Below are 24,285 nucleotides of genomic sequence, written 5' to 3'. Positions count from 1 at the left end.
GGGAGGGCAGGCTGTGCCCATGCAAGAACATGGACTCTCGGGTTAGAATCAAGTAAGTTTCTATCCCAGCTTTGTCATTTATTGGCTGCTGCGTATCAGAAGGACTCGTTTTCCTCAGTATACACATAAGACAAATTTCACCTGTGCTACTGGTATAAGATGAAATGTGGCAAACCATGGAACTATACTGAGTATGTCTCCTGGCAGATCTTAGGTACTCTTTAAACATTTAGCTACTATTATTATTTGATCCCTAGACTGAACTTCTAGTCCTGACTCTGCTAATTCTGCCTGCTCAGCTGAAGTGTACATGGGGTAGGAGAGATGTCCAGTCTCGCATTATGAGCTGCTGGTCTCGCATCCTTGGAGGTGTCCAGTGGATTATAATGTGCTGGGAAGTGGGTAAAGGGAGAGACCCCAAGCCATGTCTCTGATCAGTTCATATACTAGGGATCCACAGATTTAATTTCTAGAGGAGGGCTATGTGACAAAGAAAGAAAAGAAACAAGACAAGATGATAAAATATTTCAAATTTCACCTCTGCTCAAATGAAAATATTACAAATTCTAGTTTCTCAGCACTGTTCTTAAATCCATTCGCTCGAAAATAATCTTCATTTAGTGCAGGTTGGACATGGGTTTACCCAAGACATCATTTGAAGGCCCAGTATAGTTCAGATGCTATTTTGAAAGGTTTTCAGGACACAGGTACCCACTGAGGTGGTGGAGGTAGGGTGGGGGCTGAGGCTGCCAAGGAAGCAACTTCCACTAGGAAGGAGTTCCTTTTAGACAGGGAAAAAAGTTCCCCATGCTTCCAATGACTTTACTTGGCTCTTCAAAAAAAAAAAAAAAAAAAAAAACTGCCAACACAATGTGCTCCTAAATAACTTCATTCAGCTTTTACACAGTGATATGGTTTGATTCTGTGTCCCCACCCAAATCTCATCTTGTAGCTCCTATAATTCCCACGTGTTGTGGGAGGGACCCGGTGGGAGCTAACTGAATCATGGGGTGGGTTTTTCCCTTGCTGTTATTAGTTAATATGTCTCACAAGATCTGATGGTTTTTAAAACGGAAGTTTCCCTGCACAAGCTCTTCTTCTCTTGGCTGCTGCCATGTGAGATGTACCTTTCACTTTCCGCCATGACTGTCAGGCCTCTCCAGTCACATGGAACTGTGAGTCCAATAAACTTCTTTCTTTTGCAAATTGCCCAGTCTTGTGTATGTCTTTATCAGCAGTGTGAAAATGGACTAATACACACAGGTTAGATGAAAACTCTCTGGACGTAGCAAAGGGATCCAGAAGCTCCTTCCTCTGTGGTAAGGAAAAGACTTCCTACAACCAATAAAGAAAGAGGTGAAGAAGCAAGTCCCTTGTTATTAATTACTGGGCTGAGATGGAGGTGAGTGAGGCGTAAGTACCATTATGATACCAAATTTTAGGATAGGCACCCTGAAATGCTCAAATAAATGGACAATGCTAAATAATTCTATTCAACAAGGTTCTGCAACTAGTTCCTGCTCTCTGGTTCAATCAGAGGTTACTCAAAGTTAGGGGTTCACTGGAACAACTTGGAGGCTTGCTTGAGAGCTGAGTCTAAATATCTGCCATTATGACTTCCCAGGTCAAAGGAATCTCTTCCTGGATCAGTGGGCTGGATATCTGAGTTGCAAGCAAGAACATACGCAGGCTGTTTTCTGATTGAAAAGAGCACTGGCTTTATGCATGGGCGCCCTGGGCCAGCTCTTGGGTGTGCAGGTGGCAAGGACAGCCAACTGGCTGGTGCAGCCGTCAGACTGCCCAGTTCTCATGCCTCCTGCACCTCCACTATCTAAGACCAACTGCTTTTGCTTCACAAAAAAATCATCCTGGTGCCAGTGCCATGGGAACATTCCTTCACCCTTGCTCCATCACTCAAGGCCACAGCAATGGAAGGGAGTGTGTCGGGAGTACATTGCCCACCTGCTTTTCTCAGATTTCCCCTCTCTGACTCTGTATCAAGGAAGTTGCATTCATTCATCCATTCGGCAAAGATTTCTGTAATTTCCTGGTACGGGCACTCTTGAGCTTCTGGGATGCGGCTGTGTCTGTCTGTACTCCAGGTCCAGTACACAGTAGCGCTGATATTACTAAATCATGATGGGGATACACAAACACACATACACATGCACATCTTTTCTCACCTAGCCCCTGCTCCAACCACACTGGCTGTTTTCTTTTCCTTGGAAGGAAGCAGACCATTTCCTGACTCTGGGCCTTCACACACGCTGCTCCATCTGCCTGGCTTATGCCTCCTTGCACTCTCAACCTGCCTAGAGATGCCTTAATGACCTGCCTGCTGGATGTCATTATTCCCAAGAGGTCTCTCCTGACCGCCCTCTCTGGGTAGGTGCCATTCCTGCAGCTCCATCATTTTATGATAACATCCCTCCCATCTCCTTCAAAGCACTGATCATGTTTACAATCAAAGACTTATTTTTGTTGTTGGCCAGGGGCTAGGTGGAAGGCAGAATGAGGAGTTACTGTTTAATAGGTACAGCTTCAGTTGCGCGAGATGAAAAGAGTTCTGAAGATAAATGATGGTAGTGGCTGCAAAACAATGTGAATGTTCTTACTGTCACTGAACTGTACACATAAGAATGGTTAGATGGTAAATTTTATGTTATGTGCATTTTACCACAGGTTTTAAAAGACTTATTTTTAGGTTTACTGCCTCTCTCTCTCTCCTCCACTAGTGTACACTGTACTAGGGCAGGAATCCAGTTTTTTCACTGTGTTCCCAGGGCCATGCTCAGTATATACTTGTAATGCACGCGTTGTAAGCTCCTTGCAGGACACCATTCCTTATCTGCCTCACAGCTCCTCCCGGAGAGCCTTACACACAGATAGAGACAGGTGTTAATTTAGCCCTGGACGACTACATAGGCAAACTTTCCAAAAGCAAAGCCCTTGAATTATATATAAAATGGGGGGAGGCAAGTGTGCACACACAGACTTTAAGATGTCTCTTCTTTTGCCTTGGCTTATAAGAATCTCAAGGGAGGCCGGGCGTGGTGGCTCATGCCTGTAATCCCAGCACTTTGGGAGGCTGAGGTGGGCGAATCACCTGAGGATGGGAGTTCGAGACCACCCTGACCAACATGGAGAAACCCTATCCCTACTAAAAATACAAAATTAGCTGGGTGTGGTGGCACATGCCTGTGATCCCAGCTACTTGGGAGGCTGAGGCAGGAGAATCACTTGAACCCGAGAGGTGGAGGTTGTGGTGAGCCGGAGATGGCGCCATTGCATTCCAGCCTGGGCAACAAGGGCGAAACTCCGTCTCAAAAAACAAAACAAAACAAAAGAATCTCAAGGGAGCCAGATTCCAGGAAAAATAATCTTCCTTCTCGTGTGGTATGGTCGTTGCCAATTTGACCATACAGGTCCTGTGTTACCCATGTGGCATGTGGTGTTTTTTTTGTTTTTGTTTTTGTTTTTTAATTGAAAGCTGTCTCGAAATCTCTTTGGAATTAGACAACATATAAATGGAAAGCAAGTAAGTCCAATAATAGAAGGGAGTTTCCTGGCGGATAAGTACTTTCCTATGTTTCAATAGTCAATTGTTATTAAATAAACAGATGATGACAAGAATAATATGAAAAAATATTTCTTTGCCCCTTCCTCGAAAAAGAAAAAAAAAAGGATAAAAATCTGAGAAACCACTTTTAGGAGATGAGCAGTAAAATAAACCAGAGTCCTCCGGCTGCATTTCTTTGCAGGTTTCCCCTGGAATAACCCAAAGAAATAATTTAAGCTATGCATAAGCCCAGCTCTCTTACAGGTAACACCTGCTTCTGGGCAGACTAAAAACTTTTTAATGAAAATAATTCTCTCTCAAGGGTGTGAGATGAATAAGAGCTGAAGGTATCAGCAGGGAAGGGAACAATGAATGTTTAGTAGTAGTAGGAAGGTGCCTCACATTCATGGGGCACCCATTGCTACATGTGCTAAGCGCTTGGCATACACCATCAGATTTAATCTGTGCAACAAGCCAAAGAGGGAGGGCCTGCTGTTCCCATCTTCAGAACCAGAGCCTGAGGCACAGAGAGACAGTGTATGTGGCTTCCCAGAGTCACACAGCTTGAAGAAGGCAGAGCTGGAATTCCAACCTGGGCGACCTGACTCCAGGATGTCAATGCTTCTAATCAACAGGCTACAGGGCACCTGTATGCGTCACAGAGTTTTCTAGCATAATTCTCGTAACTCATAGGAGAAATCAGCATTATTTCCCCACACTGAGGGTCTAAGAGGCTGTATCTTGCCAAGAAGACAGAACTCATGTACTGATTGCCAGGAGCTTGCATAAGGCTCATTTCCATGCCTTAAAGATCTGTCAGGGCCATTCTAAAGGACCAAAAAAAAAAAAAAAAAAACAGACTTGGTTTTCCTTTTTTGTTTGTTTTTGTTTTTTTAGAGACAGGGTCTTACTCTGTTGCCCAGCCTGGAGTGCAGTGGTGCAATCTCAACTCACTGTAATCCCCATCTCCCAGGTTCAAACACTTCTCTGAGTAGCTAGGATTACAGGCATGCACCACCACAACCAGCTAATTTTTGTATTTTTAGTAGAGACGGGGTTTCGCCACGTTGGCCAGGCTAGTCTCGAACTCCCGACCTCAAGCGATCTGCCCGCCTTGACCTCCCAAAATGCTGACATTAGAGACACGAGCCACTGCGCCTGGCCTGGATTTGGCTATTTTAAAAAGTGGAAACTTTACTGCTATGCTTAACCTAACTTCAAAATATTTCTCAATTATTCCTACTTTAAAAATGCTACAATTCACACAGCTGATAAAGCACAGAATTAGTACCACATCAAACATAGTGTTTCATCACAATGGCTTTAAAAATATATAAAATCAAAAAGCTTTTAAGTTCTTATTAAATATTTGTTCATTTAACACCTGGTCTACCCGTTTGTAAGGCATGCGAGGCAACTGTGACGGCTAAGAGACATACACAAGGTGCACAGTCAGATGCAAGAGATGAGATGTACACACAGATAATAATTTGAGGTAAGGATTCATGTCATAAAAGATACCTAACAGGAGGACAAGAACACTTCCAGCCAAGAGGCCCACACAATGGCAAGGCATGTGCAAGGCAGGAGTGTGCAAGTAGTGACTTTAAAACTAGGCAAAGGAGCCGTGGGGACTCAAGACTGGGAGGTGGTAGGGGTGGGGCGTCTCGAATTTATGTATTTCAACAGAAAATTATAAATCACACTCATATTAATATATAACTTAAAATTCTTAAAAATTAGCTCAGTGCTTTTTGCCTTTAAGAAATATTTTAATTAAACAAACCCAATTTGTTTTAAAACTTCACAGAATGAGGTCCAGCAAGTGGCTTTTGTTGTTGCGCAAAGTCGATGCCTACGGATCATCTATTCCTAAAGTTGTTTAGAATGGGTTATTTCTCTCTCTCTCTCTCTCTCTCCCTTTCTCTCCTGGCACAAGGAAGTTTTACACCATCTACAACCCCTCCATTAGATTAAAAAAAAAATAAACAAACCTCCATTGTGAGAGGCGCCATTGGTGTCTGCCTCCTTGTCTTCCAGTCACAAATGGAGAGGCCGGCTGAAGAACAGCTTCACTGCTCAGGATGTCATGAATTTAAAAAAGTGTAGCAATGGTGCTTGGCCAGAGTGGAAAACAAAGCCTCAGTCATTTGTTTAAACAAATTCACAAAACACTTCCTCCACGTACCCGTACCCAGTGAATTCTAAAAAGGATCACACATTTAGTATGATTTTTAAAACTTTCACTTTCACACATTAAAAACAACATGATGGGAGCAAACAAGTGGACATCACCCCTTACTCGTGCTTATCTGTTTCTGGTTTCATTAAGTTGCCGAAACGACCGCCAGCGCTTCCTCTCATCCCAACAGGAAAATTTCATGGCTCCTGAAGGTCTGAGTCAGACTGGAAAGCTCATGAATATTCTGATTTTCTGGAGCTGATGCAAGGACATCACTATAATTGATGACCAGGCAGAGCTATCTACTACACGTTTGAACCACTCCTCTGAAATAATTTATCAGAAGTTAGACTTTCGTTTCGAAAGCTATTAATAACAAGAGTCTGTTTCTGATTTTTAAGATGAAGTTGAATCTTTCAAGCCATTCTGCTTTTCAATTAATTCCCTCTATTTGCAGGGGCCCGCATTAATATACTCCTTGCTTTACTGCATTTTAATAAAGGTGATGAGAAAATAAACCGAAGAGAACCTGAAGCTTCCCACACGCAATGGGAGAAAGCAGCGTGCTGCAGATTTAAATCAGGATCCGCATTTACTGGGTACACGGAAGTGAAGAGAGTACGTGCATCTGTGTGGTTGGCGGCTGGGGACAGAGACGTCTTCCTGTGGACGGCAGGAGCGTCCTGGGCTGTTCCGCTGAAATTTGGGCTCTGAGTCATGGGGTGGTCGCGTGGAACAGTAAGACCGAGTTCAACTGAGAACGCCGGCACGTATCCTATGTTAATTTTTCTTTTGCAAACACATTTGCATCTTTTACTTTCATTTTAAACTGCGCCCGTGCATATGTGCACTACCAACCTATCCGGGTGACGGATAAGTTTTAATCTACTCTGGGAGCCTCCTCCTGCCTGCGAGGCAAATGGCGACCCCAGAGCGGGAGGTGGGAGCGCCCTTTTCTTACGGTTCTCGGACCGCAGATTTTCCATCAACACTCAATTATGTTTAAAGATACACTAGGGTGTGTACTGAGATAGTTCAAAATGAGTTCCTTCCAACATAAAATGGATCGTGAACCACGGGAATCCTGAACCCTCCCCTTCCCAGCGAGGCAGCGTCACTGGTGCTTTGAGACTGATCCACCAGTGATCGAAACCGCGTTCTGCTAGGGAAATTGAGGTTTGGGCCACGTGGTCAAGGAGAAATGAAAAACCCTCTATGCATTTCCAGATATCAAAATTAAAGAATTAAAAGAAAAAAAAAAACCCAAGGAGTTCATATCTTCCCAAACCACAAAGCCACGCCCGGGCCCCACTCCCATTTCCATCCACTTTAGCACATCCCGAAGCCCAGCGTGGCCTGGGACCACGTGACGGACGGTGGGTGTGGCCGGGGCACAGTCACGTGGCCGCCATGCACGCCGAGTCCCGCCTCCAGCCGGCCCCTCCTTGGCGGCTGCAGGAGCCCAGCCAGCGATCCAGGCGGCGTTTCCAAACCCAGATCCACGCCTGTACGCCTGTACCTGCAATGACTTACAGGATATTTTAGGAACTAGTCCAACATATCCTTTGGGATATCCTTTGGGGTCTATAAGTGACACTCAAATAGATTTTACCTATCTCGCTGTATTCTGCAGCCAACTTTAAAACATTCATCTGGAAATTGCAAACACAAAATAACTCTTAGTACATGATATTGTGAATTCTGTGCCAGTCTCACCTTCAAAGGCTATATAGTATATACTCAGTACACAAACTAACTCAGAATCATGTCTCCTACTGTAAGGAGTCCTCTTTGGTCCAGCAAGCATGTGTGATCTGATACCTGGCCTACGGAGATTCCTACGATTCTTTTCTTCACATCTCCCAAATATAACAGCTACATTCCAGACTCCTAAAATCTAATTTGGGATGAGTTACAAATATCAGTGAGGAAAAACGAGGGCCACAGGAAGCTTAGTATAGCTTGCATGCTCTTTTCTGAGAGCCATAATAAAATTACAAACTGGGATGGATTGCAGAATATTTAAAAGGTTTAGCCATTCAGTTTCATCAAACAGAAGCATGAGATTTGATAAAATGTTACACTTGAGGAGTGTAAATCTTTTTTATTTTAAAAATAATAGAAAAGACCACATAGAGTAAAATCAAAGAATACAATAGGCAATTTCTTAAAACTTTCTTTTGGATAAAGAGTTATTTTTAGGCTGAACGCTGCGGCTCCCGCCTGTAATCACAGCACTTTGGGAGGCCGACTGGAGAAGACAGCTTGAGGCCAGGAGTTCAAGAGGAACCTGGGCAACAAAGACCCCATCTCTACGAAAAATTAAAAAATTAGCTGGGCATGGTGGCACACGCCTGTAGTGGCAGTTCCTCAGGAGGCTGAGGTGGGAGCATTAACTTAAGCATGGGAGGTTGGGGCTCCAGTGAGCTGTGAGAGCAACACTGCACTCCAGCCTGGGTGACAGGCCAAGATGTCTCAAACAACAAGTGATTTTAGTATTTCAATGATGGAAAATTCTGAATAATGATTTCTTCATACCAATTAGATTTGGGACTGCTGAAATTTAATTAAATAGGGGGCCTCCTCCAACTTGTTTGCCATGTTGGTAATGTTTGCCTGTTTATTTGAGACAGTGTCTTGCTCTGTTGTCCAGGCTGGAGGGCAGGGGCACGATCACAGCTCACTGCAGCTTTGACCTCCTGAACTCAGGTGATCCTCCCACCTCAGCCTCCCAAGTAAGTGGGACCACAGGTGCATGCTACCATGACAGGCTAATTTTTTTTTTTTTTTTTTTTTTTTTTGTAGAGATGTGGTTTCCCTATGTTGCCCAAGCTGGTCCCAAACTCCTGGCTCAAGCAATCCTCTTGCCTATGGCCTCCAAAAGTGCTGGGATAACAGGCATGAGCCACCACACCCAGCCACGTTTATTCTAAAAGAGGAAAGCAACACTTTGAACACTTCCTTTAATTACACCTTTAAAAACTCAGAAATAAAATGTCGCATGATAAATTAAATGCATGGTGTTGATGTAAACCTTCCCAACCCATCTAAAGCATCTGGGCTGTGCTTCAGAGTCAGTTCCCCAATAGCATTCTCTTGAGTACTCAAAAACGAGAGATTTGCAGCCAGGACCAAAACTATGAGATTATTTTGGCAATTAACATCTCCTGTCATCTTCTTCACCTCCTTTGTAGGGAAAAATGGCAAGAACATTTCAAATAACATTCATATTTGGGATTTCTTTAGCTTCTGCATATTCTTTCTTCTTCATGTGACTAGTAATTGTCCTCCCAAATAAAAGTGGACTTGCCACTGCTAGTTAAAAAGTTTATGTCCCTCATTGTTAAAAAATACATAAAATCCTGAGAGTAGAATCCAATTACTAAGTATAGGAAACAGAAATAGAAAATCACTATTTGGCAAACATCACAGTAATGGATGTTAAAATTAGTGGGTGAAAGAATAATGAGGAACAGAATGTTTGTTTAGATAGTCTCAAGTATCTGCCTCCAAAAGATTCTCCCTAATTACAAGGGGAAAAATAGTAATGAGAAGGGAGGAACCCACAGAGACCACCTGAACTAAGGGATCAAAGCTAACAGCACCAAGAAAGGAAACATCATGTATCTCCTGACAGGATGCGCAGACACAAACAGCAGCACCTCTGTGATCTCCAAGTTAAAAACGTACTCCCCAAATTTAATCAGGAGGAAACGTCCACAAACTCAAACAGAAAGATATTCTACAAAATAACTGGCCCCATGTTCTCCAAAAGTGCGAACTTGGTGAATGACTAAAGAAAACCCAGGAAAACGTCCCAGAATTAGAAAAACTGAACACAATAAATGCCAGGTAGGATCGTCTCTTGGATCTGGAACAAAAAAAAGGGACATCAGTGGGAAAATGGTGAAATCCAAATTCATTCTGGAGATTAACAGCACTGGAGTATGGAGTTAACACTGTTTTGATAACTCTATTATGGTTATGCAAGATGTTAACATCTGTGGAAGCTGGGTGGAGGGTGTTCCAGAACTCCTGGGTACTCTTTGTAACCTTTTATGCAAGTCTGAAATTATTTCAAATATAAAAGTTAATAAGCGTTTTTAAAAGTTGATAAAGCAAAAGAAAACAACTTACAGCATGATCATCAACTAAATTGAGAAAAAGACCTTTGAACTATAAGGATACATGCAAATCAATAAACGACTGACAAACTCAAAAATCCCACCTCCAATGATACACTTAACTTTGCATTCCTTGCACTTGAACCAGTTACTAAAAGTCGTGCACCTCAAGATGATGTCACTGATAGCTTAATAAGTAAGGTGAATCCCTAGTTTAAAGATACAACAAACCTCTACTTTTTACAGATGATTCCTAGAGAAATACTGTTGCTGGAGTTTATTCAGGCTGGTAGAGGACTGGGCATCCCAAGTTGAGGGCCCTTTCCATTCTGACATACTGCCTAGCATTGAATTTATCTTAGATTTGTCTTCCAGCAGGGTGAAAGTGGGAAGTTAAGATGGCTGAAGGATGCAAAGAGGAATAGTCAACAAAATGCACAACAGAAAATTATGTGCGACTCTCCTGGATCCTTGTGACAACTCCCTGTCCTTTTTCTTGAAATGTAGTGAGAAATGTGTTTTTCTAACTTGCCCATATACCCTGCTCTATCATCTGCTACAGATAATATATGCTTCTACTCTCTGCATGTTATACATAAAACAGATCAAATTCTTTCAACAGCAAAAATCTTTACTGCATTAGCAGCAATTTCCCAGCATCACAAGCCCTACAGTTTCCTGATCCACCACTACGTGGTAGTGAAGGCAATAAAAAGAGTTTGTCAGGGTTTCACCGAAATCGCATCTGAAAAGCTTGATCTACTTTTTTCCAGAGACCAGCCCCAAATGAAATGATCCTCATTGGGGAATAACAAAAAATTGAGGCCAAAAGCGAATGTGAAAAGCTACCATTTCATTTTGGTGTTCCCAGAATTATGGGATATGCAATAGAAGATGAGAATTCTGCTGTCAAGGAATGGACAAAATCCTTTTAGGTACATGTGCCCTATTTAAGCAGTATTACTGAAAGGAAAGGAGTGAGCGTGCCATGGATTTGGTCCGTGCCTTGTACGAGGAACCATGCTAGGCTTCTCTGATTACATCTCCATAAGCTCCTTTTTACAGAAAGGAGACTAACGTGCAAAGACTTGCTGACTTGTCCAGCATCCGAGGCTCAGAGGTGGTAAAGACGGGATACAAACTCAGAATGTCTTCACCCCAGGATCATGCTGTCTCCCAAACCAAAACAAGTTTTGCTTGCAGAGGCTGCAACAACTAAGAAGTATGTAGTGGAGGGTGGAAAGCTAATGTCCCCTAGAAGCAGGGCCTAACCTGAGAACTGCAAGAGAGGCCATGGAGGTCGGGATTATGAACACTAAGGAGCACAAGCGCTGCATGCAGAGGGTATAAGGGTCCTCCCTACGTGGGTCAGCATGGCAAAAGAGAAACACTAGGACGGCGGAGCTAATAGCAGGAGGGGAGAAGACCCATAACAAACTTCTTCAGAATGTCCCTGCATGTATATTTATCTGAAAGGAAGGTATAAGGAGGCCCTTCTAAAATACTAGTTCAAGGACATACTCAAGTGAACTAGGTGTGCCACGGTCTTGTATGTAGCACATCAAGGGGAAAGTGCATTCATTTGGAAGATTTGTTTTTTCACTACTGAGTTGGGCTTCAATGTAGGTAAATGAGTTACATTCATTTAAATTATTCCAGCAACTATCATAAGAGAGACAGACTGAGATGCAGAGATGTTCAGAGAAAGACAGAGACATAGACGGAGGGAGGGAGGGAAGTAGAAGAAAAAAAAAATCATGCAAAGGAATAAATTTCTCACACATTGATACCTCACCGTTCCAGAGCTCAACTATTCAGCAAATGAACATTTCTGGGGTAGTCAAGCACCAGGAAGAAGCTTGGTTTCACTTACTACCTATTTGCTCTTAACACATAATTCTAACAAGCTTAGAAATCTGTTTTCAAAGCACTCACAGCAAAAAGGAAGCGGCAAATCATCACCTACAGAGGTGCTGATGGAGACGGCTTTCTCTTCTTACTGAAATAAGTCTATTAAACAGAAATGGAGACATAAAAATGATAAAACCAAACCATAAGAACACAATAAGCACAAGAAACGTTCAGCAGAGGGCAAACTGCCTCCCACTCAGCCTTGAGGGTATCACTGTATTATGCATAATATAACAATTTACGCTCACTGATGTCAAGTTGGCCAGAAATGATTAAATTATATTCACTGAAGAAGCAAAGAAATACAGAATACATGTTGGAAAGATTTCCAGCATGATAGTGCACAAAAACTGATGCAGGAGTCTCAGTTCTCCCTAAGGCTTTAATGTATTTCATCATCTGGTCATTGCTCGATTTGACAAATATTTATTGAGCAGATTGGAGAGACTTGCTGTGAGAGGCCTGGCTCCTGCTCTCACGGAGTTCAAATCTACTAAGACTCTGAGATACTCAAGACCCAAATTTCTACCAGGATGGTCTGTACGAGGGTTTGGAGTTTTGTGCTAAGTGCTGTGCACTGAGTCCGACAATCATGACTTATTTTTGGATATGAGCAACTGAAATTGGCCTCAGTGTTAGGAAACGGTGTGCCATTTCAAGAGTCTTTGATCATACATTTCAGAGTCAAGGATTAGTCAATACTTAAGAAACTCCAGCCTGGCCAACATGGCGAAACCCCATTTCTACTAAAAATACAAAAATCAGCCGGGTGTGGTGGCACATGCCTGTAATTCCAGCTACTCGGGAGGCTGAGGCAGGAGAACTGCTTGAACCCGGGAGGTGAAGGTTGCAGTGAGCCGAGATCACGTCACTGCACTCCAGCCTGGGTGACAGAGCGAGACTCCATCTCGAAAGAAGAAACTTCAAGAAACTACCCATGTGGTAATGAAACCAAGAACCAAGGCATGCTGCTTTGGCTGCACAAAAATATATATACAGTACAGAAGACCAACAGAACCACACTTCCTGAATTTCTTTCTCTTTATTGAAGAAATTAATTCTAACACGTATACCTTCTTATATTTAGGCTAGGACATCTTATAACTAAATCAATCTATACACTTAATCATGCATTTAAGAATGTGATGTTTGTTTGGGTTAGGACATCTTAAAACAAAATCAATCTATGCAGTTAATCATGCATTTAAGAAGGTGTGTGTTTGTTTTTTAAAGTGACATTTATTAAAAGGAAAAATCCTGGCTATCTGGACACTGAGAAATCCACAAGCTTTTGCAAAAACCATAATTTAATCAGAAAACCCAGATACAATAAAGTTACTTTTCATTTTCTTTTTGTTTTAGAACCTTGCAAGAAGTTCTTTCCCTTCTTGAGGGCAAAGCTCACAAACTGGAAAGTTTCATTTTAATGGGCTCTTTCTTGGGGCAGAAACATGTAACACCAAATATTCTAGAATGTCTGAGTGCAAAGATCGCAGATGCAGTAGTGCAAAGGAAAAGCAAACACTTTAAAATCAAGTATGTCTTAGTTCAAATCCTGTGCTTACCACCTGTGAAGTATGTGAGGTAGACAATTTTTTTCCAGGCTTCCATTTGTTCTTCTGTAAAACAATGCTGGTAGAATCCACCTCATCGGCTGTTGCAAAACTAAATGAAATGTGCTTTCAATACACTGCGCAATAAATTATTACGCAGGTGGACATGCCGAAGCTTTACACTGATCTCAATATACGTGGGCTTTGTAACTGGAATGATAGCCCAGTGGAGCTCAAACTGGATGCATTTCTATGTTGGACTTTTTTTTTTTCTCCATTATGACATTTTACTTCTTGCTTAGATGAGAGGTTAAACCCTCCTCGGAGGCTGGGCTTCCTAATGAGCAGAATAAAGTTCTAAGGAACAACCACAACAGAATCAAAGGGTAGACTGAAAGTAGAATTCTACCACTGAGGAAGGCTTACTGGCCTTCCTCCCTTCAAAGCATGAGCCACTCTGTGGCATGTTCAGACTCCTTCAAGCATAGCTGGTCCCAGATGTCAGACGAAGTTTGGAAAGAGGAATTTTGGCTATTAAAAAATAAAAGTGGGGTGCTGATAAGGATGATGATGCTATTAAAACAGAGTGAGAGATTTCTCCTGGCAAACCCTGGCCACGGAGTGCTGTGCTGCACAATGGAGGAGGAAGCCCAGGCGAGACCTCGTCCACATTCACATTTATTAGCATCCCGAAAGGTGGAGTCTGTGCCTCCGAAGCTCAGAGTTCTCTGAGCCTTTATATCTCGATTAAATGGCTGAGATTGTCCTTGTGTACTTGGGTGGATTGATGTTATTTCTAAAGCATGCAATTCATTTCAAGAGGGAAGAGGGAGGATTAAGTTGGAAATATTTTTCTATTCAAGAAGGAAAATTAAATATAACTGGAAATGTTTTCAGGAAAATGTTTTTATATTTCAATGTTTCCCCAGAGCACTGTGATCCCAATACATCACAGGACTGTGCTAGATTAAAAGGAATGAAGACAAAATGAATGTAAATAAAACTGAAACTGACCAGCCAGGCTTTAGTCTCCAAATCTGAGCAAACAACGAAGCAGGGGGAAACTACAAATGAACCAAAAGAAGAAATAAAAATCAACTCAACTAAAATTTTAAACTCAAATGAGTGTTTCAATTTTGTTTTAGAATTTTTTCAATCTAGTTTATTTTCATAGCCACAAAAGCTTTTGAATAGCCATGAGTCGATAGCCACTTGCTTGACAGAACCATTAAGACTTTCTTGGCTGTTTTCTCTCAATCATTTTCCTTAACACTTGAATCCATTGATACTCAGTTACAGAAGATGACTTGCTTGTCTTATAGTTCTTAGGTCATTCCAAGTACTTATTATTTGCTAATAATCAACACCAACAGCTCCAGGAAATGTGTACAATTAGACAGCTGGTTTAAGTGCTTGTGTTGCATTTTTTAAAATGTGCACACCACCCCCTTTATGAGCCCTAAATATGACAGGAAAAATGAAATGTACAGGTCTCAGTTATCCTCATCAAAATAAACACATATTTTTAAGAGGAAAGAATTTTGTCAGTTAATCCTGTGTTTAGATCTGTGATGTCCAGTAGCCACTAGCCACACGTAGCTATTCAAATTTAAATTAAAACTTAAAAGAAATCTGAAATCCAGTTCCTCGGTAGCACTAGCCACACTTCAAGTGCTCCGTAGCCATACGTGGCTAGCGGCTCCTGTACTGGACAGGGCGTCCACAGAACAGTCCATCATGGTGGAAACTTCCACTGGACGGTGCTGGACTAGATGGAGGAACGGAACTGTGAGCTTTGGGTATTTACATTTATTTTTAAAGACGTAGGCTGGGCGTAGTGGTTCACGCCTGTAATCCCAGCACTTTGGGAAGCCGAGGTGGGTGGATCACTTGAGGTCAGGAGTTCAAGACCAGCCTGGCCAACATGGCAAAACCCCGTCTCTACTAAAAATACAAAAATTAGCCAGGTTTGGTGGCACACGCCTGTAATCTCAGCTACTCAGGAAGCTGAGGCAGAAGAATTGCTTGAACCTGGGAGGTGGAGGTTGCAATGAGCCAAGATTGCACCACTGCACTCCAGCCTGGGCAAAAGAGTGAGACTCTGTCTCAATTAAAAAAAAAAAATTAAAAAATAAAGATGTACACAAAACAGTTTAATCATGGGGTCACTTTATAGAAGCTTCTTTAAATCATCACCTTTCCAATTGCACACAACTATTTCCCCTAAGCAACTTCCAAGGCACAAACCCAATATACATTCTCTCTCCTAAGCATTATCTCAGTTGTACATTCGATTGTAAAATATCTTTCTTCCTTAAAAAAATAAAATCTCTCACCCAAAACTTAAACAGGGTTCCTGTTGCCTACAGAGAAAGGGGTCATTTGCAGGAGAAAGGGCAAATCATTATTTTTAGATGGAAAGACCTCCCTAAGTCAACATTTAAATATTAAAACATATAGCAGGTAGTACCAAAGGGTTTCTCCTTCATCACACTTATATTTCTTTACTGTTGAAATTCTCTGCCCAACAGTCAGCTCTGTGTGAGCTGAAAGCAAGTGTTCTGTTTGCTATTGCACACCCATTACAAGCACAGTGCCTGCCTGGGACAAAACAGATGCTTAAATTTTTGTGGAATGATTGAATGAAACTTAAGAAGAATGGTATTTTGCTGAAGAACAGCAAACATCCTTTTAGAGCCTGGTTCCAATTCTTTATATTTGGATAGCAATCCACCCTTTATTTTCAAATGCAAACTTAAAATAACTTAGCAGACTGATTCATGCAAGTATGCATGCTACAGCTCAGTATCTTTAATACTCAGCAAAAGGCATACAGCATCTATGTCATAGTAAAATATGAGCTAACATTTATTGCAGTTAAACACCAGGCCCAACGCTAAGTGTTTTACATATGTTATTGCATCTGCCCCTCACTCTGATAGTCTCTCTGCTACCAGGAGGAGGAAACCAAAGCTTAGCAGAAATTAAGTGACTGGCTCGAGCCACAGGTCTAGAGATGTATAGTCAGAAAAGCTCCCCTGGTGAAGACTATGGACCATGCCTGTCATATAGCCTGATTGGACAATTCCTGCTTTAATCAGGAAGGCTACCATGGTCCTCGTCTACAATGACCTGCCTCCAAGGAGTGGCATGGCTCTGGATCTTTGTAGCCCCAGAGCTTAGTTGAGCACGTGCCCTGCAGGCCTCCCACCTATTTTTGTGGAGAAAGACTCAGCAGTCCTAATGGCTTCAGGCTACTCAGACTTGGAGAAGGCCCCTTCTACAGAAGCAGGCACAGCTCAGCACACCCCGTCTCCCTCTAAACAGAGGCCGGGGGGAAACCCCTGTGACCTTGCCACTACACAGCAGCTTCATGCTTTGGCCACCATGTAGTAGCCTTTACGGCCACTCTGCTCCGGCAACTGGCCTGCTTCTGCAAACTGACCAGCTGCACCAGCATCAAGGAGCTGGCAGCACTTCAATTATTATGTTTCTTGCTATTCAGAATCAACCTAATAACTCCACTATTTTAAAAACACACAGAGATTTAGCAAGAACCTGTTGTACTCCAAGTACTGGTCAGACAACCGCCTTTAAGGGGCTCACTTTCCTATTTGGCCCAATTCCCTCAGATTAGGGTTTCCAGAAGTCTGACCTATGAGCATTCATTTTCATAAAAACCACTACTGACAAAGCAACTGGTTCTAAATGTATACACATAAAGAGCTAATTTTTTGTTGAATCAGTATTTGTCAAGGGCTTGTCAAGTGGGGGTACAAAGTATAATAAAGGGCATCTATCCATGTAGGGGAAAGGTAAACAAATATTAATCAAGTCCCTAGTGATTTTGCATAATTCTCTGTAATTCTTTCTGCAGTTCTATAGCGTAGATAACATCTCCACCTATGGATGATAAAAAGCATTGCTTGTAATAACTCACTTCCTGAGTACCTGCAAGGCAAGAATTCAGGGCCAGGCACAGTTAATCCTCACAACTCCCTCAAGGAAAAGGTATTACTACTTCCTTCTCCAGAAAGACAGGCTTGGGGCATCTGTCTAGGTCCGAGGTGCCCACGCTGTGCTGAGTGCTGAAGTGGAGTCAGACACACAGGCCTGCCTGGCTCCGCAGACCATGGTGCCATTAAATGAGACTGTCCTCACTCTCATGGGGGGACACAGAGAAAGCTCCCCATTCCAACCACAGGAGGAAAAGATGGCTGTGGGAGAACACATCACCATACAGCATCAGTGTCCCATTACCGCAGAAGGCAAGATTGACACGAAAAACAAACAAGGAAATAGTACAGTGGGATGCGCAGGGGCTGTATGAAGGTGGTTCTAGAAAATGGGGTGGCCTGGCACAGGGGCACCCATTCCAGAACTAGGAAGGCAGGGTAAGGTACTCCACACGTGTTGGGGAGGGGGTGGAGGTAGTGAGAGGGGAACAAAGGCCAAGGCAGGCTAAAGTCAGATCGAGCAGAACCCAAAGCCAGGCCAGGGTACTTGTACCGCCTCATGCAGGAAAAGGGAACCAGAACACTGGGGTGGGGATTAAAGTAGTGATGGGAGATTCACTGGGTGTCACTCAAAGCTTGTCTCAAGTCACAGGGCTCTTCTATTACCCCGACTCATCTGAACAGGAGAAATCCACTTGGCACCCAGACCCGCCTGCCCTGGCATTCTCCCGCAGGGAAACATGCTTTGGTTGCTCAGATGTGACTTACTGGCACTTAGAGGCTGTTGGCTTGGAAAAAATGAACAGGCTGACCTGGCCAGAAAGGAGCAGGTGATGCAGAAACCCAGCAAAAGATGAGTTCACCCTGCCACCCTGAGTAAATTACGAAGCTCACATGAAGGGCCACAGAAGAAAGAACGGGGGAGATGATTTACCAGACAGAGAAGGCAAAGTCTCAGCCCTAGGCACCTCATGAGCCCAGCAGAGTGCCAGACAAACTCCCTAAGGCACTTCATTGAGTCCTACAACCTCGCATAGACATCACTGTTCTCATCTCAGGCAGGGGACACCCAGGCTCACTGTGGTGAAAGCACCTGGCCCAGATGAGTAAGGGAGAGAAGCCGGAGCACACTTTATTATAGTGTCTTTCTGCCTTCAATCACTTGCCCAGTTTTGTAACTTCATAAGAGAGTGTCATGATGCCCAGAACTTCGTGGCCCCGAGGCAGAACTCTGCCCCAGCTCTGGCACTCCCCTTAACCTGCTGTCACCACACGATACACAAGAACCATTCCTCTCAAATCACGAAACAAAGGTTAAACATATTCCACCAATAATACCACGATATGCATTAATTCCATCAATTCCATCGGTCTGGAAAACTACTCCTTGTGGGAGAGGGCGCACAGACAGACAACTGGAAGAGAAAAAACAGACAGAAATCCAAGTCAGATGTTGTGCCTAACTTGAGGCAGGACTTTCCTGGGATTTAAGTAGGTCTGGAGGCTGCTCTGGCACATCCTGGCCACCCAGGCCACACCTTACATTTCTATTTGCAATGCACCTTCCCCTCCTCCATTCCCCGCATTTCTCCCCAAGTGCCCCATCACTGAAAAAGTGCAGAGGCCACAGGGACTGAGACAGGGCGCAGGGCACCGACCCTTTCAAGCGGCCACAGCTTTGCACCGTGTCCCTGAAATTCGTACAAACCAAAAAGCAATTCAGAATCGCAGGATCGGGAGGCTTATCCTCCACTCTGCAAACCAGACCCTCAAGATCTTTTTTATGCTGAAAAGGCTTTTCACAAAATATTCCAAACCATCTTCGTAGATTATTTTTCCTTTCTTTTAAAAAAACTAAGCAAGACTGGATGTCATTTAGAATACCGACTTCTAAAAAAGGGCATTTTTGAGCTGAATGCCACATGCTGTATTTTGCCATTTTGCCTGCGCTTCCTGCTTGGAGCCTGTGACACAGAGAAGCCTCAGACATTGGAGCTGCTCCGGGCCACGCAAACTCCGCTCCACATCTTCCAGGCAGCCCTGTCGCAAATAATTCATGTCCACTACGCCCCTATCACACTGAATACAACCACATTGTACTGCTGGAAATGGGAAACCTGATTCAGATCACAGGAGAAGGTAGAAAAACATTTGGTTCAACACAATATTGCCCTTTTTTTTTTAAAAGGGAGGAAACATATTTCAAACCTAAGAATGGGGAAAGGATGCAAGACCCATCATGGAATAAAACACAGAATTTAAAATAGCATCCAATGTGACCCAAACCAGCAACAATAACGAGATAACCACCCAGTCCTTCCAGAGATGTACCTTGTTTCTGTCGCAGTGTTGCTAATCAAAATCGATCTGCCCATCCAAGGAATTTAAAGAGGAAGGGCGGCATTTATAGAAAATGGTACACGTTGATAAAGCATGACTTGTCCCACATGGAGAGCAATAAACAGAAAACAAGCCTGAGAACAGTATGCTGTGCTCACCAGGAGATGGAAGAGAAAAAAGCCAGAATGAGGGCAGGGATGCCGGGGGAAGGGAGGACGGCGTGTCAAGGGCCTGCAGGATTTTTGTAAACAGCAGCCCGTAATGGCCACGGTGAGAGAAGGGAAAACAGACATGGAGGGAAACGTGTTTACAACTGCAGCGGCGGAGGGAGGCGGAGGGAGGGATTCCCCGACTCTGCGCTCGGCCCGCTTCGCTCCGGTGGGGCCCCGGGGTTGGGATGTGCTTTGGCTCCTCCACCCCCCCCACCCCCGCTTTCTTAGTGGGGGGAACACATCTTGTTTATGGGGAAGGTTACTCCTCCTCTGCTCTGGTGATCGCGTCCCTAATACTCCTGCTGCATCCTTGCGGGATGCCCACTTGACTGACAGACACTCCAGCCAGTCGCTGCCCGGGCCCCGCGGAAAGGTGGAATTTCCCAATGCAGCGATTGGCCGGCGGGGAGGGTGGGCCCTGGTGATTGGCGTGTTATTCGGAGTGGAAAGTAGTAAACAACCTTGGTCCACGGCGGCGACGCGGGCGCGGGGTGCCCGCTCCCTCTTCCCTCGCCCGGGGCGGGGTGGGGCGCGCGCCAGACAAAAGGAGCCTCAGCCCCTCAGAGGGGAGAGCAGGAAGGGCGCACACCACAGCCGCCGAGCGGGCGTCCCCCGGAGCCCCTGCGCCAGAACTGCTGACTTGCAGCTTCACATCATTTTTGTTCTGTGGAAAACCGCAAAGGTTTTTTGTTTCCATAATTCGGCTCCTCTTCTTCATCTTAGGTTTTAGAAAGTCTCCAAAGAGAATGGCAATTTAGTTTCTCCTCCGTCCTGACCTCCACCCTCACCCTCCACCTTTTAAGATTAATTTTTACTTCTGTCTTTGCAGAAGTTGTTTTAAATCACTGTACTAAAAATTGTTGCTTTATTCACACAATACGCCATTAAGGGCACACGAGTGAATCAGATGCCCCATTAGTCCCTTTCCTTGCAAGTTCCTGGAGCTGTGATCTCACTCGGAGAAGCTGAGTTTGCAAGCATGTATAAAATGAAACATGATATTAGGCTCACTTGACAAGAAATAAGCAGTTACACCTTGCCTTTTCCACACAGGGTGTAGTTCACCCAGGCTATCATCTGACATCGCTAAGTCCCCTTCTGGTTGGTCGTGACCCACAACCCATTCCTCATTCTGGCCTCTCCAACCTCACAGGACCCCCAGCCAGGGGAAACTTCCCAGCTTCCAGCGGGAAGTGCTGCTTCCCCAAATTCGGCAGCACCTGGGGCTGCCTCTAGGTGCATCATCTTCTCAGAGGTCCTAAACCAGATTCCAGAGATTCTGAGATTCTGGCAAGGCCCCCAGGTACTGATGGAGGACTGGGAAGGTAGGACAAGGCAACGGGGAGGGGGAGGCTGGACACAGGAGGGATCTCCACTTCATTTATATGCTCCTTGGTGCTTCGCTCTGATGATAAGTCACGTTGTCACTCTTGGCCAGACAGCCAGACAGTGCAAGCTTAAAACGTAAACAAAAGCTCCTTGCAGGAAGCAACAGAATGCAAACTTGCCACCTGGGGGGCCTCTCTGCCACCCCTTGGCCAGCCCTCTCCCTCCAGCATCTGGCCCCACCCCGGCCCTGCCCGCCTGGCATGTGAAGCACCCCCTCCTCTCCAAGCATCCCTTCCCCGGCCGCTGTGTTCCTGTCGCAGGTCCCTGGATGGGCCACACGCAAACCTTCACTCAGCTTCTTCTTTCTAGGCCTTACCCTGCCTGCCCGGGAGAGGCCACTGTTCTCCACAGCTTCCCTTGCCCTGGCCATCCCACTTCCTGCAGAAGTGCTCCCAAATCGGTTTCGGTAGCACGGTGTTAAGGTTGCAGATGGTGTTTTCAACACTGTATTCTGACTCTACTTGCAGGTTTCTCCACCTCAGTAGACCCTGAGCATATAAGGGCAAGGTGTTATATTCTAATTTGTGTTTCCAGTGGAGACACAGGTCCACAATAAGCACTCACTCAAGTCTTGCCAAATATTTGCAGCACTCAGTTCTCATCTTCTCCAACACTCGCACCTGCTTCTGCTGCCCCCAAGTCAAGTACCCCTACCTAGTTTCTTGCTAACATGTTAACCTGGTACCCCCCCCCCCGCCCAAGTACCAAGCCCTTGCCCATCACTCAGTGGTTCCCTATACTCATGCAGTTACTTGAAATGTATGCTGCTTCCTCTGCCAGTTATGCTTTTCTGACTTCTCTACTTGGCAAATTCCTATTCTGTCTAAAAATCACTTCTTCCCTTGGCAACCTGCCACAAGTTCCACCTGACTCCTCTGTGCTCCCAGAGCACCTCAGAGAGGCCTCGTTGCAACCTCTGCCCTCTTACGAGGACATGGCTATAGAGCCACAGCTGACATGGTTTGCTGGAAGAACCAAGAGCTGAAAGGCAGATTTACCAGGTGGTGTCCCCCACCAGGTGTCTGCAGAACCCACATATTCCAGTCTCCAGACCATGGAAGCAGTGCTGTTTCCAGCTTGTCTCTGCCACAGGGTCCTTCTCCGCTCTCTCAGCCTGAAGGCCTCCTCTGTGGCTGTGACTGGCTGGCTCCTTCTCAACCTTCATTCAGGTTTCTGCTCTAACATCATCCCCACCACCATGCCCACCTGCCAGCTACTATCACACAGCCCTGAATTTTCTTCATGAGGTGATTCTAAAGAGAAAATAAGCTTGGGAGCTATCACCCTAACTTATTATTCCCTCGGTGATGGAATTTTGGGGACATTTTCATCTTTTGCCACTTGAAACACTACAATGAACGACTTTGCACAACTGTCATTTCACATGTGTGCAAGTGTATCTATGGGGTAAATGCCCCCTCCAAAATTGGAGAGTCAAAGAATACATGTTTATAACCTGAGAGATATTGCCAAATTCTCCTCTATAGATGTGCTGTTCTGCGGTCCTCCCAGCCATGTGGGGCTGTTTTCCAAACAGTGTGTTATCAAATATTTTGGAATTTTTCCAATATGAGAAGTGAAAAAATGGTATCTTGGTGTAGTTTTAATTTGCATTTCTTGTATGAGTGAAATCAAACTTTTTTTCTGTGCTTAGCTATTTGTGTTTCTTCTTCTGTGAGCTATCTGTTCAATACTTCATCCCAAATCTGACTGAACTGTTAGCTTCTTCCTTAACCATTTCTAGGAGCTCTGTTTTACTTTGTTTTTTAAACAAGGGAGATTAGCTCTTTGTGATAGAAGTTTTGAATATTTTTCTCAGTTTGGCATCTGTCTTTGCTTATGGTTTTTGGCCATGCAGAAAGTTTTTTTGTAATTTAAATTCAATTTTTATGAATGTTTTCTTTTCTGGCTTCTGGATTTTGAGTTGAAACTAGAAAGGCTTTCTCTGCTCCAAGGTTATAAAAAAGGAACTCGCTATGTGTTCTTCCAGGACTTTCATAGTTTTGTTTACATTTTTACCTTGGATTCATTTGGAGTTTAGCCTGGTACACGGTAAAATGTATGAAGCTAACTTACTTTCTTTTCCAGAGAAAATAAACATGGCATGATTGGGCCATAATTTACATGCCCCAATCCAGTAAATCAAGAGTTTACCTTAGTCCCAATGATTTGTAAAGCTACCTTTATCGAATAACTAAATTTCCACAGGTACTTGCATCTACATTTGCACTCTCTATTCTGTTCCATTGGTCTGTCTCTTCATCTATTGGTATCTCACTATTTTAATTATTTAGGCACTACGGAAGTTTTTAATACCTGGTAAGGACTCCTTGCTCTTGTTCAGTTTTGTTTGTTTTTGTTTTAATGATAACCTCAGAATCTAACTAAAAGAAAAAAAATCTGTTGTATTTGGATTTATATTAAATTGAAAAACTTACGGAGAACTGACATCTTGCCATCTCGCTAATGATGATTATTCCTGCCTAATCAATATGGCATGTCTTTCCGTTTATTCCAGCTGTCTTCTGTATCTTTTAATAGTATGGTTATCTTACGGTGTTTTCTTTTTATTTTCATTGGATGTAGAATCTTCATTAATATCATCTAACAAGTTATTTGCATATTGTACAGTTGTATGATGACAAATTTGTATGTTATTTCTGGCAGATGATGTTCTATTCTGTGCCTTAAGAAGGACACAATGGGATGGCGGGGGGAATCAAAGGGTGATAGTCTTAACAATAAATAGAGGTTGAGATCCTAATCAAGAATCAAAGCAATACATTCTGAGTTGGCATTCACAAATGAGTAAGTCAAATGGTGTGGGGCAGAATGCTGGGGTGGCCAAGGAAGGATTCTGCCAAACAGAGGATGATGCTCCTTCAGCTTCCAACACAGCAGGTTCAGAGAGGTTAGGGAAAATCAGCAAGGGAAAGGAACAAGGACTGAGCTAACAGTGACGGGAAGCTGACTCCACGCCTGAGTGGATGCTTGCGGAGGATGGCACTATCTTGGCTGGGCTGACTGTATTAGCAATGCATGTATCTAAATCAGCTCTA

General features: G+C 43.8%; 1 protein-coding gene across 4 annotated transcripts in view; it reads right to left on the bottom strand.

Moving 5' to 3' along the window:
- Positions 1-24,285, bottom strand: part of IGF1R (insulin like growth factor 1 receptor) — a 319,110-nt gene that overhangs the window by 95,204 nt on the left and 199,621 nt on the right. The window contains exon 1 of one of the 4 annotated variants that reach the window (XM_030815073.1): positions 5,862-5,950. The exons of the other annotated variants lie outside the window; for them this stretch is intronic. Coding sequence (XP_030670933.1) covers position 5,862 — 1 coding nt within the window. The 5' untranslated portion in view covers positions 5,863-5,950. Of the gene's footprint in view, positions 1-5,861; positions 5,951-24,285 lie in introns of those variants that run through there. 4 annotated transcript variants of the gene reach the window in all.

The sequence above is a fragment of the Nomascus leucogenys genome, chromosome 6, assembly GCF_006542625.1.
Source record: "Nomascus leucogenys isolate Asia chromosome 6, Asia_NLE_v1, whole genome shotgun sequence".
Classification (NCBI taxonomy): Eukaryota; Metazoa; Chordata; class Mammalia; order Primates; family Hylobatidae; genus Nomascus; species Nomascus leucogenys.
This window is presented reverse-complemented; position numbering and strand designations above follow the sequence as displayed.